At 30.8% G+C, this 20,086-nt stretch overlaps 2 protein-coding genes across 3 annotated transcripts; one reads left to right on the forward strand and one right to left on the reverse strand.

Moving 5' to 3' along the window:
- The first annotated feature begins 3,661 nt into the window (after positions 1–3,661).
- On the forward strand, positions 3,662–12,644 carry LOC126736504 (uncharacterized). Of its 2 annotated transcripts, XM_050440884.1 has the most exons (7): positions 3,857–4,004; positions 4,797–5,102; positions 5,151–5,259; positions 5,316–5,549; positions 5,966–6,270; positions 6,326–6,433; positions 12,475–12,644. In XM_050440884.1, exons 2-7 carry the CDS (start codon positions 5,019–5,021, stop codon positions 12,595–12,597), a joined length of 963 nt encoding a protein of 320 aa, XP_050296841.1. In that variant the 5' UTR covers positions 3,857–4,004; positions 4,797–5,018; the 3' UTR covers positions 12,598–12,644. The 2 variants fall into 2 exon arrangements, with proteins under 2 accessions (XP_050296840.1, XP_050296841.1); XM_050440883.1 differs by lacking the exon at positions 4,797–5,102 and having other exon boundaries at positions 3,662–4,004.
- Positions 12,645–13,182: 538 nt separating this feature from the next.
- On the reverse strand, positions 13,183–20,031 carry LOC126736505 (nuclear inhibitor of protein phosphatase 1). Its single transcript, XM_050440885.1, has 6 exons — positions 19,891–20,031; positions 19,561–19,775; positions 19,279–19,496; positions 16,087–16,253; positions 15,809–16,030; positions 13,183–13,481 (listed from the first exon to the last, which is right to left on the reverse strand). The coding sequence occupies exons 1-6, from the start codon at positions 19,917–19,919 to the stop codon at positions 13,310–13,312; spliced, it is 1,023 nt and encodes a 340-aa protein (XP_050296842.1). The 5' UTR covers positions 19,920–20,031; the 3' UTR covers positions 13,183–13,309.
- Between the last annotated feature and the right edge of the window lie 55 nt (positions 20,032–20,086).

Below are 20,086 nucleotides of genomic sequence, written 5' to 3' on the forward strand. Positions count from 1 at the left end.
ATAATTGTAAATGCAACCCACAATTGGCACAATTGCCACGCCGTTTTTCTTAAGGTCAAGGGGCGCGATTAATAAAATACAATTATTATAAAACCAAGACACAAATAATCTTAAATTGTTATGTCTACCAAAATATAAACAATACAGAGGCACTTTTTCAATCGTATTTATTAATCAGTTTTATGCCGCTATGCGATATTTATCATATCGCTAACACCCCTTATCGGTGGAATTTCAAAAAGTTCGTTCGTATCCGGGGCCTACATTATAAAAAAACATTGTCGCAGTTAATTTTTTTTTCTTATGTTGATGCCTGCGACTCGTTGGTGCGGGCAGTCTCCGTTCAAACTCCGACGCCCCCTTAGTTCTCGAGGTCACGGGTAACAATTTTCCCATTTTTTAACCCTTATCGGTGGAATTTCGAAAAATCCGTTCTTATCCGGTGCCTACATTCTAAAAGGAACCCGTTGGCAAAATTTCACGTTTCTAGCTATTGTAGTTTGGGCTCTGCGATGATGAGTCAGTCAGTCAGTCACAAACTCTTTTATATATATATAAAATATATATAATATGTATATATATTATTTATATACATATATATATATATATATATATAGATGTATAGAGAACTACTTAACTTGCGCATACTGCATTAACACACATAGAACCACCGATAGGAATTGCCGGAGTATCTGAGAGAAAAACAAATAAAGAAATTAATGACAATAGAAAATGTCTATGAAGCCCTAGGCCTGCCTCAAAACTTACAGAACAAAACACAATCTAATTGAAGTAACACAATTCTTAGGTGACCACAGAAATTTCCTAGCCACCCTTCAACAAGAGGTACAAGAAGACTTAACCCTGAACCAAAGAAGTATATACCTAAACGAGCGGAAAAAAACCAAAATCTACTATACTCTGAAAAGACATATAACACAAAAAAGAGAAGAAGGACTGCAACCCCAGGCTACAGCAAATAAGAACATGAAGCCATACTATTACAAAACTCATTGACAAATTCCATGGACATATCCAAGAACCAATCCAGATCCTGGAACTACTGAATCAGATGATTGCAGCCACCACCCTTACAGAAGTAAAGAACAGTAAATAAGTTAGAGTTGCATAAAATAAAAGAAGCAGAAGATTTAGAAATGGAAACAGAACAAGACCAAACTCACCTCTGGTAAAAGAAAGGAAGACCAGGAGAAGAAATAAGGACCTATAGTGACAATTCAATAGAATTGCCAAAGCATCAGAAACAAGTACCCAGAAACTGTTCATTTGCTACATACAGTAAAACCTGATTTTCTAATATAAAATGAAATATGGCTAAATTTACCAAGTGAGAGAAGTTTGTGAAGAAGAGCGATGAAATGACATAAAACTGCGACTTCACGGATAGTGAACTAGAGGCTATACGGTAAATTGAAAAAAGGGGAAACATGATAACGCATGTGCCACGCCTCGAATGCACACTGAGGGCAAAATAATTTCAGTAGATTTTTTTAAATCGTTATCTGGTATCCTGTAAAAGTTATTTTTTCTTTTATCGGCTTGATTAAAAGAAATTATCATAGGAGAGATTTTGTTCAAGGACTTTACACTAACAGTAACAAAATGTTGTTCATATATATTTAGAATTGGAAAAGATGAAAAGTTTAACCTCAGCACTGATTGAATAAGGGGTCTATGACCCTGAAACAGTACTGAAAAATATTGTTACCATATAGACTTGTTGAATTGTTTATCATTCCGGTGATTTTTAAAGATCATCGACTGAAACCTATAAAAAAGATATTTAGATTTGGAGTGGGAGGGACCGGTTCACTCCATATCCCTACCTTATTTATTACACAATCTCTGTACAATATTAAAGCCGAGGAAAAAAAACAATTTTTATATGCAATGTTCTTAAACCATTAATAGGTTTGTATGCTTTTGAAACACTTTCTTGAAACTACATACACATTGAAAAAATCTGAATCAAGAACTCAATCTAATCTTTGCTAATTTTCCTATAAAAATATTAAACACAAGAAAGAATCTTATCAATATAACAATAATAATAACAATATAAAAAAAAGTTGAATATTTATAGAAATCACAAAAAATATTCTTAACAACTTTTTATTAGACATTTTGAGAACAAAGTTTTGAAGTTATGCTTTTGAGTGGGTTGTTTTAAAAGAGTTGATAAAGGTTAACTATTTTGCAGCCATGTATATCGTTGTATCTTAGCCGTTGGAACTCTTGGTATAGCAATATTGTTAGCGTGTGGAGAACCCTGGATGTTTGGACTCAATAGTGGTACTAAATTAAATCTATTTTTTATTAAGCTGAGAACAGTCTTAAAAAATTCTTGTTTTATACTTATCACTTAAACAAATCAGCAGTGGGAAATAACAATGGTAAGCCAAACATATATTTTATTATTCATTTTTGTATTAGCTCTAATTGTTTAAGGGTTTCGTACAATGCACTACCCCAAGCACCAATTTCATAGCTCAGAGAGATTGATTATATCAGAGCAAAATAAACAGATTTTAAATCACTATTTTTGAGAATGAGTTTAAGATCTTTAATATGTCCCATTAAATAAACGGATCAATTTTAATACTTAAGTATTTAGTTTCATTTTTATGGCTAAAATCAATTTTTCATTGTTTCTATAGGGAATGTTAATTAGAGGGTATACATACTGTTTTTTAAAAATTAATCGTGAGAAGATTTACATCAAACCAATTTATCATATTTGGTATATCTTTGATTATTTCTTGTTCTATCTCTTTCCATAGTTTACCGTTAAGAGGTAGTACAGTATCGTCTGCAAAAGAAATTATTTTTAATATTGCGGAGGGTTGTTGGGTGGGGTCAGAAATAAAACAGAAGCCTGTTTACTTAAATGTCGACGTTTCGACTTATATTAAGTCATCCCAGGACACTAAGTCTAGGTTTCTTTAGTTATAATTAAAACACATTTATAATAGGACCGTAGAATTATTTTTAACATGGGTTAAATTGTAGGTGTTATTGTGGGCCAACTAGAATCAACAATGAAATGTTGAAGAAATTATTTTTCCTCATTCAAGATGAAAAAGGCCTCTTACTTCTTTTTTTGTTTTTTTTACTTTAAATAAAATACTTATCTCAGCAGTGATTTCCTAAAAGTTAGATGACCCTAAACCACCAGCGAAAAAATGTTGCTCTCATAGAGAAAAGTTGATATATTTATCACAGTAGTGATTTTTAAGGATTCTCGACTGATAATTATGAATAGATTAAATATTTATCTCCTTAATTGTAAAAAATTGTCGACTGGAACCAAAACAAATGTTCTTCCCATATAAACTTAGCAAAGTTCAAATATATTTATCTCAGCAGTGTTCGTAAAGTTCGTAATTCACACGGTTCGTACTAAAGGTCCGATCGGCTTAGAATGGATAAAATGCTTTTTTTACAAGTTACTTCAAGGATCCATTAATAAGAAAACAGTATTTTAACTGTATTTTGTTCTCTTATATATATTACTTTGAATATGATAATAGATTTTTCTGTATTAACTTGGAAACGACCAATTTTTATTAATATAAAATTTAAATACACCTTTAACATACCCCTCGACTCATTTTTTAACTCAAACTCACCTAGACAACCATATATGTCACATAAGTGACATGACTGCTTTAATGTAGAAAACAATTTTACTTTAAAGGCTTTTTTTCTTGTATTTTTGTTTTTTTTTTTTAATATATTTCTTTTTTTAATTTTGGAAGAATTCCCGGGCATACGTCAATCGAAGAAATATGTCCCCCCAAAAAAAATTATCGCAAATCTCCGGGGATTCGAAGGGATCCGATTGGAAAAAGCGCAGAGAGAGCAGTATCAAAAACGAAAATGAAAGGATTAGCGGAAACGACCATGCGATTAAAATATTACCGAAAAAGCCCGGTCAGAAAGGACGGACGGTGATGCACTGTATGGATGACGTCTGTATCTTGGTAAAGTACTTTTTTTAATATGGTTTAATTAAGTACACTAAATATTTCCAGGATATTTCTTTAGAAATGTGCAAATTATATTTTCTTAATATACCAGGAATGTTTTAGTTTTCTGAAAAAAAACAAGAAATAAAATAATTCGTTTTTTAAGGGTTTTAGGCAAAGAAAGAGCACGTCTTTCGTAATTATTAAGAAACTTGAATTTTCCACTTGAAATATTTGATTTTTTTTTTACAATTAATATAGAGAAATTCTTGAGGCTGAAATTGAGGGTAAAAACAAGATTCTGGGTTAATGATTAACGAAATTATGGCAGTTTTAGTTAGGACATTTTTGTAACAAATTTTTTACTATTGAACAAATTTGTACAACTATCTTTGTACGGCTATCAAATTGGTTTTTATTTTCAATTCATATTTATTTCAATCGTTTATCTTGTTGGCTTTGTTCATGTTTTAAAACACGACTTTTAGATGGCGATGCAGATAATCCTTCTAAAACAAGTGCGAGAATGAATATTTTCGCACTGGCTACAGAATGAAGCTATATAGCTTATAGCTCATAGCTTTATTAAAAACCATATTGGAATATAAATATTTTGTAATATTCTTATAAAAATGTCATAAATACTTTCATTTAAGAACGTTCTTGTATCTTTCTGACTTAAAGACAATTCTGTCAACCATGGGCAGCCAGTACCAAATGTAAATCTTTAAAACATATAAGATTCTTACTCATATATTTCAACAGAACTTAGGAACTATTTAAGATATTTGAATTTTGTTTTTGCAGCAAAATAGAGGGATTCCTGATGATGGCTTGCAAATTATTAAAACGTGCGTTCAGCATTTACAAACCCTACTTTTGTTTGTCAACTTTTATTGTCATTATGAGCGTCACTTAAACTGGTTTTAAATTCGGAAATATTTTCTTGGGTGGGGCTTTTCTGGGGGGTAATTCATAAGGAAATTGGGGTCTCATTGTCGTCAGAAGGGATAACCTAAATTTTCCAATATGACCAAACTCGAAAGAGAACAGAAATTTTTCTTAAAAGATCTCACAGAAGAAATTTCAGAGTCGAACGTTAACATGATTACGGTAAGCGAAATATTTACCATTTTCACTTTTAAATCTTCCTTTGTTTAGGTAAGAGTCAATAGCGATGATAGCCTGTTGTCGGGAATAAAGACCAATGTGGATCCTACAGAATCTGATGCTAGTTTAGAAGCATACCACGCAAGACAGACTTTATTAAGTAAGATATTTAAACACTATATAAATCATCCTGCATGATGATAATTTTTTATTAAGAAGGAAGAAACAGCACGATACATTTTCATGATGAGGACAATGTTATGGAATATCCGCAGCAGGCCTTATATAGCGAAGAAGAATGCCAGCATGAACACATGGACGAAACGAGTGGCATGCAAGGGACATTCCAATCAAATATGCTTTTTGACGAAGATGACGAATGTACTACATATCTGGATCATATATCGTTTGCCAAGAAGTTCGTTGAAAATGTTGTGGAGCAGTCGGAAGGTAGTGAATAAAATGAATATTTATTGTCACTCTTAATTATTTTCTCAACAATAAAACATTAAACAGCAATAAAACGCCCTGAAATTAGAGTATGGTCAACATACAGCAACGATTTTATGTACATGCATTTAAATAAGTAGCAATAAGTAGTTACGATATAGAAAACTTCTAGACAGGTGGATTTGTGAGGTGTGTGAATTAAGGATTTGGATTTTTAGTTAGACATTTTTGTATAAAATTTTCACTACTATTCACGATACTTACTCGAAATAACTAGAATATTAAATCGGCTAATTAAATTATATTTAGCATTCCATCCTGTGCATTATTATGCTGTGCATTTATTAATAATGTAAATCTTAAAACTAATGATTATCTTATGGATCCCTTACTTTTAATAATTTCTCAAATTGTAGCGAAGACAAAAAAAAAACTTTCTCCCCGGTCTCTCCCTGTACGTTTTTCTTCTGACGAACAAATATATGTGCAGAACCGCGATGAACCGGTTTTTACTACCTACCATGAATCGGAACAATTCGAATATGTGGAAACCAAAAAGTCGGATATAAAATGGCCCACGGTGGATAGTTTTACCGTCGAACTTGGAGCTTACGCGATAGACGAATACCTTTCTTATTTCGAAACGGAAGAGGACTGGATGTACGTTATATACTATCAGGGTGTACAAGACTCACACTGTTCAAATTTGTATAAATATCAGGTAAGGGTAGTATTAGGTTATTTTGAAACAATGATGAAATTAGTTTAATTTGTAGGCAATTTACAGTTTACCAACTTGGAAATATCCGGTGGCTCAGGCGACTGCTAGCTTATATTTTACCATTGAAGTTTGTAGAGCCAAACCATCTTATTGTCCAGTCGATGTAAGTTTTTTTCTGTACGATTAATTCAGAAAAGTAGGGAGTTTGCAAACTCAAAATTCGTTCGTATTGGGAAAGTAACATATGGGTGGAAAGTACTGACAGTTATAGTGGCAACAGTAAGAAATTAATTTAAATGACCAAAAACACAAATCTGTCTCAGAGAAGAATTAGGAAATAGAGATTTTTTCATTTTTAAAGAAATGTATGTGATAATTTTTCAAATATTAAAGGCTCAAGGGTTAAAGAAGTTACGAATCTAATATTCAACATTTAAAAAAAATCCTTGATTAAGTATACAGTGCGAGTCTCTAACTTGGAATAAGTTCACTTAATCAAAGGTATTCTTTTTTTCGGAAATATGCTCGGACACATTGATTAGTATTTTATAAATGTAAGATATGGATTATTTTTTTTATTTAACAAATAAATTATGAAACAAGTAAGGAGATTAGTATCATATTCGATTCTTATTTGTGCGACGAAACTCTTAGTCGTTTTGCCGTTTGTAAAATGTCGTACTTAACTGAAACACACAAGATCGAAATTCTACTTATAATTGGCCACGGAGAAAGGACAAGAACACAAAATGGAGTTATCTATTTATTTAGAGAGAAGTATCCTGATTTACCACCCATCGCAAAGTACCGAAAAACAGTTCCGGGAAAGCATTTAAGATCATTTTCGAAGTGCGCTCAGTGAATAGGTGAAAATTAATGCTTTCTCTCTCGAAGAAAATTCCCACTAGGGAACTCTAAATTAGCCACTCTTCAGTAGCAAAAGTTCTTAAAGCTGAAAAATGTCATTCCTATAACATAAAAATCCTCCATGAACTCCCTGAAGATGATCCGAGTAGAACAGTTTTGCAAAGAAATTATGAATCTACTAGACAGGAATTTTCTACAAATAGAAAACGTCTTATTTCTTGATGAATCAACGTTTATGTTGAATGATGAGGTAAATCGTCAAAATTGTCGTTATTGGGCAGACAAAAATCCACAATGGATGAGTGAAGGCCAGTCAATTTTTAGACAGGTCAATTTTTAGGTGATCGAGCTATAGGACCGATTTTCTTCCAAGAAAATCTTAATGGACCAAGATATTAATGCAGAAGAACCGAATTTTGTTCCTTTTCCCTGTAGAAGCTGACGTCCCGAATAGAAACATCTGGTTTCAGCTGGACGGCACGGCACGCCTCCTCATTTTGAAAGACCTGTCCGTGAATACCTGGATGATCTATTTTCAGGTAGATCGATTGACAGAAGAGGACCCTTTAAATGGCCACCCACGTCTCTAGATTTAATACCTTTGGACTTTTTCTTACGAGGCTACTTGAAGAGCAAAGTTTTTAAAACCGAACCGGCAAATATTGCGGATTTGAAAGAACGAATATGACAGGAATAAAGGCTTATTTCCCGCGAAGTAATTAGAAATTTTCAAAACGAGTTTCAGTTCCGTTTCGGTTATTTTCAGTTAGTAAATTGGTAACATTTTAAACACTTATTAAAGAAAGACTATTAAATTGAATTCGATAATATAGTGTAGGGATGTAATTTTGTCCTCTTCCAAAAATTTACGGTAATTTTTTCTTTTTCCAGGAATTTGAGGTATTTTTTTCTTTTTCCAGACATTTGATATGGTTTTCCCTTTTTCAGGCAATTAAAGCTCTTTTTCAGTTATTTGATAGACTAATTTCAGGCTACTGAAGAACTTTCCGGCATTTCCGTTCAGATAGTCACTTTTGACACAAAATAATATTGTCTCGCTTTTAGGAATTTCTGATTATTATCTATAGTCAAGATTTTAAAAAAAAATTTTAATTTATACGCATGTGTAATTAACATGTCAAATCCTTTAATAATAGTCTTTAAAAAAAAAGCGTTGCCATTTGAAAAAATTATCGATGACGTCATATCTCACATTTGAGACCCCCTGTATAATTTTTTTTACATTAAAATAAAGGCAAGTTAAAATTCTAATCGACGTCTCCGAGCATATTTCCGAAAAAAAGAACACCTTTGATTTAGTGAATTTATTCCAAGTTAGAGACTCGCACTGTATACTTGATCAAGGGTTCTTTTTAATTTTGAATAAATAGATTCGTAATTTTTCGAACTCTTGAGCCTTTAATATTTGAAAAATTATAACATACATTTTTTTTAAGCAAAAAAATCTTTATTTCATAATTCTTCTGAATTCCTGATACAGATTTTGTGTTTTTGGACATTTAATTTTATTTTTCCTCCCGAAGAGGTACTTATTAAGCTCGAAAGTCGATAAAGTTTATTTTTTTGGTCATGGATCTACATTTTTATAATTTTTTTTAATATAAAAACTCCTTTTCAGATATAAATTAATTAATTAAAAATTAAAGGACCTTTTTCTTCCTGACGAGATACTAATCTCCAAATTCGATAATCGTGGGTTAGGGTTACACATTTTATATAATAGTAGATGGGATCTCCTCGACATTTATTAAAAAATTTCATGAATCTCTTCTTAAACCATTAATCCATATTATCAACCTTATTTTTTCACAAAAAAAATGCCAGATGCTTTCAAGGTGTCAATTGTTAGTCCAATTGTTATTCCAAGGAAATAAAAGCGTTATAAAGAATTATAGGCCTATTAGTTTATTAACGAGTTTCTCAAAAAAAATTTGAAAAGTTAGTAGGGCTTTATGATCATTTAAAACTCAACAATTTGCGTTTCCGCCTAACTCAGTTACAAATGACGCTATGCTTAAAGTAGTCAGTCAAATTAAAGGCTACTTTGATAAAAGTGATAAATGTGTTGCGGTATTCTTGGACTTAGCCAAGGCCTTTGGTACAATGCCACATCAAAAATTGCTTGATATGCTTGAATTGAATGGTACCAGAAGTCTTGCCTGAAATTAAATATTTAAAGAGTACTTTACGGAAAGAAAACAAATACTACAAATGAACAATACATCCAGCGACACACTTACAAGGCAGAGTCTTCATTTACTCGACAAAAATTCTACTAAAATTACCGAAATAGATGGAGAAATAATTTCATATGCAGTTGAGAGTATGTCTGTTTAGTGGACACACTTGGAAAGCTGCGAAAGAGGAAGCAGATAGAGGACTAGCCTTAGAACATTGACAGGCCTTTCAATGTTCTAAGGGACAAGCAAAAATCAAAATTTGGCGCGACCAAAATAAACTATCTCTAAACATTGATAAAACCACTTTTATTGCTTTTTCACTAAATAATTTAAATAGGCCAGATTTGAATGAAATATTAAAGATAGTAATGGTAGTAGATTTCATATAAAGGAGTTTGATAAAGTAACCTACTTAAAAGTACAAATTGACAAAAACCTTGTGTTGCAACATTAAGCTGTGGCTTTCAGTAAAAGCCTTAGATGCTTTATTCATAAATTTTATGAGCCGAGAGTTTCTAAATAATAATCAACTTATTACAAAACCTTGGTACAATAATTAGATCTGGTGATCTTGTTTTGGGTGCATTACATGATAATGCCCCTGATACACTGAATGGAATGTAAAATTACATATTGACCATAATATTTAGGAAGGATAGATTTTTCACAAAGATTTGCAACTTATATAGGGGCAAAACTAACAAATACGCTTCTTAACTTTAATTATAAATATGAACCATAAAATGTTTTCAATTGTTTTTTTTGTGTAAGTATCACATAAGTGATTTTTGTTAATAAGTTAATGCTTATACGTGAATGTTATATTTTTATAGATAGATATAGAGACATTTTCTTTTCCACCTGTCTTAGCCCAACTAACAATTTAGTTACGGCTACAACATTGTTTGACTATATTACTTTATTCAAGTAATAAATCGGTAATTGGTACCAAAAAAATATCTTATAAGTTTAAATAACTGCCAAGTAAAAAATAGTAGTAAGAAATACGTAATATTAACTTAATACTTGACTATATAGTAATTATTACTTTGCGGTAACTCTGATGGTAGCTGATACCGCTTAGCGACCTGACCTAATTACCTTTACAACGTCGTTGCTATATAAGTAGAAAATATTGGTTGGTGGGACGATTAAATGGGAACTTTTAAGTAAGCGCGATTACAAAGTTAATTTCAAGTTCTTGCGACTACATAGGAACATCAAAATATTACCACGCAGTAATACACTTTGAAGTAATATTATCAGTAACAAGACCGAAATAGTTACCCTTGTTTCTTCTTTAAAGTAATATTTACCACCTTGGCTATTAAAGCAAATTACCTTTAAGTAATTATTTCTACTATGCAGTAAAATATACTTTATAGTAGCATTTTTTTGAAATAATTTACTTATTCCTAAGTAATTTTTACTTTGAAGTAACAAAAGAAACTTCTTGGTAACTCTAACAACAATTCGCCATATTTTTTTTAGTTATTTGACTCCATTTTGTGAAAAGGTATTGCACGATTTTATGAATCTGCTAAAATCTGAATACTTTTACATTTTATGCAATTTTTATTAAATTATAGACTTATATTCATAGGAGTAAAGAGGAGTGAAAAAAATTATCTACCTTCTTTAAAAAATTAAATTTAAATATTTATAAATAATTATTTATAATAATTTATAGACCTGGTATATTTTTTTGTTAAAAGTCATTATTTTAACGAGGCGTTCTTTATTTTCGTCCTATATTGCCTATGTTTAACAGTAAAATTTGCTTCGTTTACATTTTTCCACTCCGGTAAGCGATAATATCAGCTATATTAAATACAATATGAAGTAGATTAACCCCGATACAACGCCATCACTTAGAATAAAGACGGACGTATAAAATAATTTGTGTTGACAAATAAAGAGAATCAAAATGTTTGCATAATATTGTATCAGTAACTTCTTAGTAACTAGCACTGCACAATTACTACTTTATGACATCCCGAAAACCACTATGGGACGTTAAAAAGAAGTTCCCGGGACGATAGAATTACGTATTTGCTACAGCAAAATCATTCCCAATTTTGGTAAAAAAGTGGTAACAGAACGGTGCCTAAACGGTTCCCGCGACTAGTAACCACAACTTTAAAGTATTCTTTATAGTCGCGATTACGTATCTGTTGCCAAAAATGCTAGTTGGGAGTACTAAATTGTAGTGAGACATATAGGATTTCGTTTTCCTAGGTGTATGCTACCTTTCCTATTTACTAATGTAATTTTGTTTGATTACAATTATATATGTACATTACATTTATATTGACAGGATTCTAACAACAAATAAATAAAATATATAAAAACTAATTTAAATTTACCCAATGGCCTATTAATTAACTAAATAAAAATCTATGGTCTTTTCTGAAGAAATATTCAACAACTTTGTTAATTTTTTGGTCAGGATTCCACATTTTTGTTTTTATAAATATACTTTTTTAGGAAACACTTTATTGTTTTATATTTTTCTAAATCTTTTAACTTTGAAAAATGTTCTAGCTTTATTATTATTATTCAATTTACCTTAAAATAGCAGCTCCCAAAGCACTCCAGGAGCCTCCCTGTTTATTTCAGGAACAAGTCTTTTCAAATTGCTTTAAGAATTTCCAAATTATCCCTTAACGTCCATGTAAAATATTTGATATGTAACTTTAAATTGCCTAATTGTCCTTTAAATTATCCCTAAATGCCTCTAATGAAAAGAACAAATTTCGCGCACGCGACTTCAGTTAGTTCTTCATCTTGTTCCAGAAATGTTTTCAATGTTCTCCAAGGAAAAATACATTTTTATCAAACTCTAGAACCTTGGAAGGAAATTGCTTTAAGAGGATATAAATTATCCTTAAATGCTTATAAGTAAAAAAAAAATGTCTTGTTCCAGGAACTACAGTTAGATTTGATTGAAGTTGGTATAAATAAATGTAATAATAAAGTTAAAGAAACTATTGCTCAATTATATTCACTAGAAAGTACTTTTAACAAGGGCCACAATAAACATTTAAAGCATGTAATATGACCCCACGAATGAAAAAGTTTCTTACTGTTCCTCTACACAATATTATTTAATATTACATAATTAATTTTATTTTAGGTAACATTCAAGTACGAAACCTACCGACAAGCTCACCGGCCGGGCCATAGCGATTTCAACGAAAAATGGTTACATTACATCTTAGACTCTAAAATTAAATTCTTCCAAATTGTTACTTATTAAGGTCAAACCATTAAAGCAGCAAAATAAATACAAAATTACTTATTTAATAGATTGATTTATTATAGAGGACTATTTAGTGTGCTATAAAGAAAACATCTAATTCATTTACCCATGCTTTTTCATTAACCTATTTGATTACTTGACCTAATGATATATACAAAATGTTTATGTAAAACCATTATACTATAGATTTGTAACTATACAAAACAATTTACTCGCGTTATAGAAATGAATCAAATGCAAACCTAAACAGTTAATTTCCCTAAATGAATATTATAAGGTTTAATAGGATCTCTGATATTCCCTACAGGATGTGGGAAAATAGCTTACCAGACAAAATATTTATGAACAACTTTAGTTTTTCAGGTTTTTAGGACTTATTGGAACACTATGATTTATATCCTTGATGTAATGATCTTTTTTTTTAATAATAACCTTCCGTATCTAATTCTCCAAATAAAAATTAGGCAATCCACTGAATATTCAACTACATGTACTCAGAAAATGTGCAACAATATAATACGAAGCTTCTGAACCTCGACAATCTTATTATTCAATAATTACCCCCAATTTAAAACTATTAAATAGTTATTATGAAGTATTTATTACAACACATAATATAAATTTAAAAAAAAATCACTTCCCCCGCTTCCATTGGATTTGATGATTGTGAATGTGCGCAACGGGAAATTAAAAAAAAATAACTTGATAATTACACGAGTAAAGCTTGAACGGGTTTCTTTCCGGGCCACGCCTCTTTCGCGTATTTCTTCTTTTTCGGTTCCAAAGAGTCTGGTACTTGGACCTGTTGGGGAACGAACGGTGCTGGAGTGGGAATTCCCATGTCCACGTCTGGTGCTGGATTTGGAAGACTTACACCCAACCTAGGAGAGATTTTTTTTATATTTTTGAGAAAAATAAATGCATTATTCTATAAATTGAATGAGAAACAAGCTTATTAAATTAAGGCATAAAAATTGCCTTGATAAAATTAAAAATATTACAAGTCCCTTTGTTTTTATGGAAGTACAACCTGATTCAAGTAGATCGGATAATATTAGGATTAAAAAAATAAAAAAAGCTCCTAGCATTGACCAAATAAGATTTAAGCTTTTAGAGCAAATATCAACAGATTTTTGCATTTATTTTTAATGCAGGCACTGGGATGTTTCCAAAAAGCTTTTAGGATTGCCGCTATGAAATTATAGACTTATCACTCATATTATACTTTTTGCAAAGAAAATGAAATGCTGAAACTATTTACTTCATTTTTAAATAAATTCCCAAGGTTCTCAGATGCCAGATAACTCGATCTATACAGATTTCTTTAAAGCTTTTGATCGCGGTCAATCATGGGGAAACTGAAGACTTTGGGTATTGCATATTCTCTTCTTTAATGGATATCTAAATTTGTTAGAGGGAGAACTCAAGTGGTCATCTTGTGGAAACTCAAGTGCTCATCTTGCAGGCTCATTGTCGCCCTGTTTTGTTTTCCTTCTTCTTAAATGATTTTGTGAAAATGTTTAAAATTCCAGTGTTCTAATGTCAAACCTTTTAGACGTATTGATTCTTTTAATGATGCTGCTCTTCTACAAGAGGATCTTCAATAATTTTTTTATTGGTGTGATTTAAACGAGATGTCACTATTAATAAATGCCATAAGTGTTTTGTGTTTTTATTCAATCTATGGCTACACCATTTTTGGTTATACCCAACAATGTTGAAACCTTGTCGAAAAGATTTTGATATATGTGCAGTCCATGCTAATCTTTCATTAATCATTTGACCCATCTATTTGTATTCATTTACTTCATTCAGGATTTTATTATTCAACTTTATCACTGGTTCAATATTTTTTGTTAGTTGTCAAGTCATCACCATATACATAGTTTTTTCCACATTTAAACTTAAACTTAATTTATTGTGGCATAGCCAGTTAAAATATTCTTGTAGTTACTGTGTACTTCACATATTTTGCTGTAAGGGTTGCATATTATCAGATCTGTACATATAGCAGGTATTCCAAAGATCCAACACTTACATTAACTTTACTGCTCTGTTCACCGTTAACCACAGTACAAGATAACAAATCATGATATTTATTTCGAAACCCCATTTTTTTGAGCTTTTGCAACATTAATTTTAATCAATTGAATCGAATGCTTTTTGTAAGTGTATGAACAGACATACAACATATTTGTTTTTATCGAGTTCATGTAAAAGTTCAATGATTGCTCCTAATGTACTACATCAGGAATATGCTGCGCAAATTTAGTGCCATCGGCCCATATTCATACTGATTACTTAGAAAATGTACAAAAGAGATTGCTGAGATAGCTCTATCTCAGGAAGGAACGTTTCTTCTACATAGAAGAAACAAACAGTATCTGATTTTCATATATTGTATAACAAATAATGTTAAATATAAAGATTGTGATTTAGCAGTACATATATCTGAGTGTTTTTACGATCAATTTAAGAGTTTTAAACTATGATTTCTTTAGATCTAGTCACTCCTTTAATAATTAAAATGCTACTGATATGTAACCAAATATTTAAAAGGACCCACTTTCATATATTCTATACTAATCTAAATCAACTGTGCAATATGTAAATTAATGTGTACTAGGTCGAAGTCTGAACAATATAAGTATAGTTAAAAAAAATCGTTGTATCTATTTCATTTTTTTCTGCTTTTTCTGTTTTAGTTATTAGGTAGTTTACAATTTTTGTTATCCCATTGCTTGTAATTGCCGCTTACCTTAATAATGTTGCGGAAAATGCTACAAAAAACGTTTTGTACCTGTCATTTATTATAAAATGTATGTTTTTAGTTAGGTAAATTATTTATGTTGCTAATTAAAGTCAGGTAAGATTTTGAAAAGAAGAATTGAGCTCAAGGGTTGATAGATAAAACTTTAGCTCCTTGATATGTAAAAAAATCTAGTATATCTGAAGTAAATTATTGTATTTAGGAATTATTGGACTTCAATTGAATTAGATATCACTACAGGTTTAAGTACATAATTTTACTAAATATGCAAATAACTCTATTTGGTTCTTATCAATAGCTGAACATATCAAATCTTCTTAATTTAATAATTGATTAAATAGTGGATGATTCCCAAAATTTCTGAGACTGTGACTTTATTTTGAGTTTCAAAATATACCTTTAAAGTTAACCAGTTAAAGACAGATAGACATCACTTACCTTGAACTTAAGGAACTATACATATTACTCATATTGCTGACACTAGAAGCACTCTGAGTCTCAGGTGGCAAATCATTATATAAATCGTTGTGCTGAGGATGGTTCAGTACTTTAGGCACCTTAAACTCCAAACTGTTATGGTGGCCCATACCTAGGGTGTCACCCAATTTGATTTTTTTGTTTGCCGATGGCACCACTGTTGTTTGAATTAGATTCCTAAACCTATGATATAAAGAACTTTTTATATATGTACAGGGATTGATTTATTGATAACTGACCTCCCTATGCTTGGGTCAATATCTTCTGGGTTAATAATTTCTTCGTCTTCATTGAAAGATACCGTGGTTCGTTTCCTTTTTCTGCTCTTGTTTCTTTTTTCGTTGTCGTCACTTATTCCTAACATTGATATCCGTCGGTTATGGGCTGTGTTGAATTCTGTTAAGTTCTGCAAAAGTTATTAGATAATTTAGTCCAAAACTTTTAAAAAAATCAAGGTGCTGCCTCTTAGAAGTCCATATATTCCATCTAATGTATTAATTCCTTATATATTTTTTAAATTATAATATTACAAAGAATCCCTTATCTGTAGTAAAAATAAATCAACAACAATAATCCACAATGTATAAACAAAAATTAGAAAACAATTACAAACTCTCGCCCTATTTGAGTTAAAATTGTTGAGTTTGGTACAATCACTGAGGAACAAGTAAGAGTAGCAATAAAGCAATTAAAACTAAACAAAAGTGTTGGTATGGACAACATTCCTTGCTATATCTACAAATGCTGTGCAGATTTTCTTGTTAAAACCTTAGCTCACATACTTTTTGTAGCTGTGCAAAATAATGTTTCCCAATAAGTTAAAAATTGCTGTGATTACACCTGTGATAATGTAAAAAAATTATAGGCCCATAGGTGTTCGTAATAATTCATGGGTAAAATGTATGTGTATACAGATCAAATTTCACAGGCAATTGATAATAGATAACAGTTTATTGTCAATTGTCTGTAAATCATTTAAAAAGCCTCCTGTTTGCAGATGATTTCAAGATCTTTAAGGTTGTCACTGAAAAAGATGATGCAGGACCTGCAAAGTTTTTCTCAATGGTTTCCTTCAAAACAAAATTTTCACAAATGCCGTGTAATGACTACATAAACAACAACATGTGATACATGTTTTTGTGTATTGTGTACAACCCATATTTTTTATAAAATCTGATATAATTAAAACTGCATAAATCTTTGACAAGACCACATCTTGAGTATACTTCTATAATGTGGTTGCCTCAAGAAAATTGCCATATAGATCTTATTTGGTATGTATGTATATTTGAGAAAAAATAAAGTTTATCCCTACTTAATATCTTATAATGCAATGTTAACTAGTCAAGTTTCAAACACTTGTTCCAAGAATCAAGTTGTGCTATTTACTTACTATGTCATTAATATTATTAGATATAATGACTATTATTTGATAGAATTGATAAATATAAGCGTTCCTAATATCAATCTAAGTTAAAAAAGTTCCCTTTATTGTTAAAAAAATGTAATAATTTAACATTACAACATAGTTTGAATATTTTTGACTCTAGACTCTCATCTAATATAGAACAATTATTGGTTATGGATTATGTATAATTTATAGGTTCAATGTTATTTTGTAGATTTTGTTAGTCATTATACCTTAAATATATGAAATGATTACTTATCAAAAAGAAAAATCTTTAAACATATGATAAAAAAATCAAAGAGTTAATTGGCATTTCATTAAACGAACTTTGAATATGGACTATGTAGTTTAGACTAATAGTGTCTGACTATTTGAAACCAATTTATGGAATTGGTAAAAAGTATGAGACCAAAAATAGTACCTCAGATATGCCAGATTTTACAGTTTGCATATACTAGTAACATTGATATTATTAATTTTAATAAACTGAGTTCTATTAAAGTGCTTAGTATAATTTTAGTAAAATGAGATCAAATACAACTTCAACACTGCTCCTCATTGCATAATGTAGTAACAAATGAAGCAGATATTGATACACAATACCAAAAACCTTAGATACATCCAAACACACTAAAATTAACTTTGCTCTCAAATTAAAATTCTAAATTATATCTGAAGTTACTCCTATATATTGATTTTTGTTGAGAATATTGTGTCTACTTCAAAGATTGATAAGATGGGCTTTTAATTTTGGCAAAATTGCTAAAAAATGCTTATATTTTACTTCTTCAGTCTGCTTTATACATTAGCATGACATTAGTTAGCATAATTCCTGTTAGTAAGAAATAAATTAAAAATATAAAGTCATTGCTCAACAATGGCCAAGCGAACAACTTTGATAAGTTATGTTATAGAATTTTAGTTATAGACTGACTGAATTTACATGTTTAGTAATGGAATATTTGCTTTTCAAAATTATTAGCTCAGAAACCTATAAACAAGAGAGAAACTTTTCAAGCCATAGCCTTAAAGCTTGAAAATTAATGGAAAAAAAATAAAGGAAATAATCCTTTTTCTAAGTAAAAATGGTGTGACTCCCTCTATGTTAACGATATAGTTTTGGGTACAATATCAATTTATTTATTTGTTAGTATCAATAGCAATGATTGTCAATTACAGATATCAAACTTGAAATAAAACTGTACATTAAAAACAATATAAAATTACAGTAAGAATACACAGTATATACATGTATAAGTAATAATACACAACTAAAAACTCAGAATTACAAAAAGATAACAGGACAATCAATAAATTGTGGTTCTAAGGTAACATTGGTTATAGAGCCTATTAGTAACTTTAATTTTGTATTTTCAATTTAAACACTTAAATATATGAAGCAGAGTTGGATTATCAAAGCCTCCTTCTGTGTAGTAACCAACTCTTTTAAATTTGGGGAACACCCACATCCCTAGAATAAGATTTCAAAAAAATTCCGAAAGGAATTCCACCTAAAATCACTGATCTCCACAATATTTTGCCTCTTTGACAAGTAAGGCATCAACAACATAATAAGAGCTAGTGCTACATTCATTCATTAAAGGGCATTAATTTTGAAAGTGTGTCCAAAGTTGGTGAATAAAACATCATCAGTAGATTTTTAGGGAAAGATTTTTAGAACCATATTGTTGTTCGGATATATGATGTCTATTATCACCATACAGCTTTTCGAAAAGAACAACCTCAAGCTCCTTAAAAATACAATTAATAATTTCAATTGATCTATAGTTTATTGTTGTTGCTTCCTAATTTACCAATGTTTTGAACCAGCCTTAAAAAAGGGGATTATTTTACTAACTTTCCAATAACTTTAATGTAATATTAAAGTTTTTATTTATAAATTCTATATTGAAAATTACTATTTCAATAAATTGTACTTATTATTAAAAAATAATTAATAGGTAACAAACATGAAATTAAATATTTGTTAACCATAGACAATACATCTGAATAATACACTTACATCCAACTCCATTTCAGTTTCTGGAAGTCCTAATAAACCACCCTCAGACTCCTCTCCAGCCTTCTCGATTTCATCGATAATGGGTCTTATACCAGTTTGGGGCCTTTCTCTTATAATATAGTTCCTCGTCGAGGCTCCAAAATGAAAACTAGAATCAATAGGCAGTTGAGTAGGTTTATACCCTTCCAAACGTAAAGTTCCAATAAAAGTTCCATGAGCTACAAGAGGATGTTTAGCACAAATGGCATTTTTTAATGTTGGTGAATTATTTCTGGTACTTACTGCTGCCCAAGTCGACTAGGAAGGCCCTGTTAAGATGCTTATGCCATACAAAAGCTGCATGAACTCGGGAACAGGATGCATGATCAATGCAGAAATCATTCATTTGAGCATTGCGTCCGAAGAGGTAGCACTTCTTTTGGTCTATCATGAGTTTTTGTATTAATTTGTCACCTTTAAGGACGTCCAAATGTAGACCCACAGGGGGTTTTCCTGCCCTAAAGGGGGTTTATTTTAGTTTTTTTTTTAGTCATATTTTTAAAATTGAAGGAATGCATTTGTTTGTATGAAATGCATGTGGGAATTAATTTATTACGTATCCTGGTAACTCACCAATTAGGCACCTCATAGTGGTTTGCCATAGTTTAGAGGAAAATTTATAAATATTATTCGGTGTTTGAAATATTTTGGTCGATTTGTAAATATGGGGCTGCCATGTTATTAAATGTGTACTGTTGAATGTGCTCTGATTGGTCATAAAGAGTTGCACATTTAGTGACATTTCGGAATATTTTATTGGTAACACTGG

Source organism: Anthonomus grandis, chromosome 5, assembly GCF_022605725.1.
Source record: "Anthonomus grandis grandis chromosome 5, icAntGran1.3, whole genome shotgun sequence".
NCBI classification, from domain to species: domain Eukaryota; kingdom Metazoa; phylum Arthropoda; class Insecta; order Coleoptera; family Curculionidae; genus Anthonomus; species Anthonomus grandis.

Bases quoted from the DNA above. Each gene is read 5' to 3' on its own strand.
- LOC126736505 (XM_050440885.1), bottom strand. From the start codon at position 19,919: ATGGCAAACCACTATGAGGTGCCTAATTG. The intron at 16,254-19,278 runs GTAAGTGTATTA...TAACTTTTGCAG, and splicing joins AAACTGAAATGGAGTTGGAT to AACTTAACAGAATTCAACAC. The intron at 16,031-16,086 runs GTCAGTTATCAA...TTTATATCATAG, and splicing joins ATTGACCCAAGCATAGGGAG to GTTTAGGAATCTAATTCAAA.
- LOC126736504 (XM_050440883.1), top strand. From the start codon at position 3,810: ATGTCCCCCCAAAAAAAATTATCGCAAATCTCCGGGGATTCGAAGGGA. The intron at 5,260-5,315 runs GTAAGATATTTA...TTTTTTATTAAG, and splicing joins CGCAAGACAGACTTTATTAA to AAGGAAGAAACAGCACGATA. The intron at 6,271-6,325 runs GTAAGGGTAGTA...TTTAATTTGTAG, and splicing joins CAAATTTGTATAAATATCAG to GCAATTTACAGTTTACCAAC.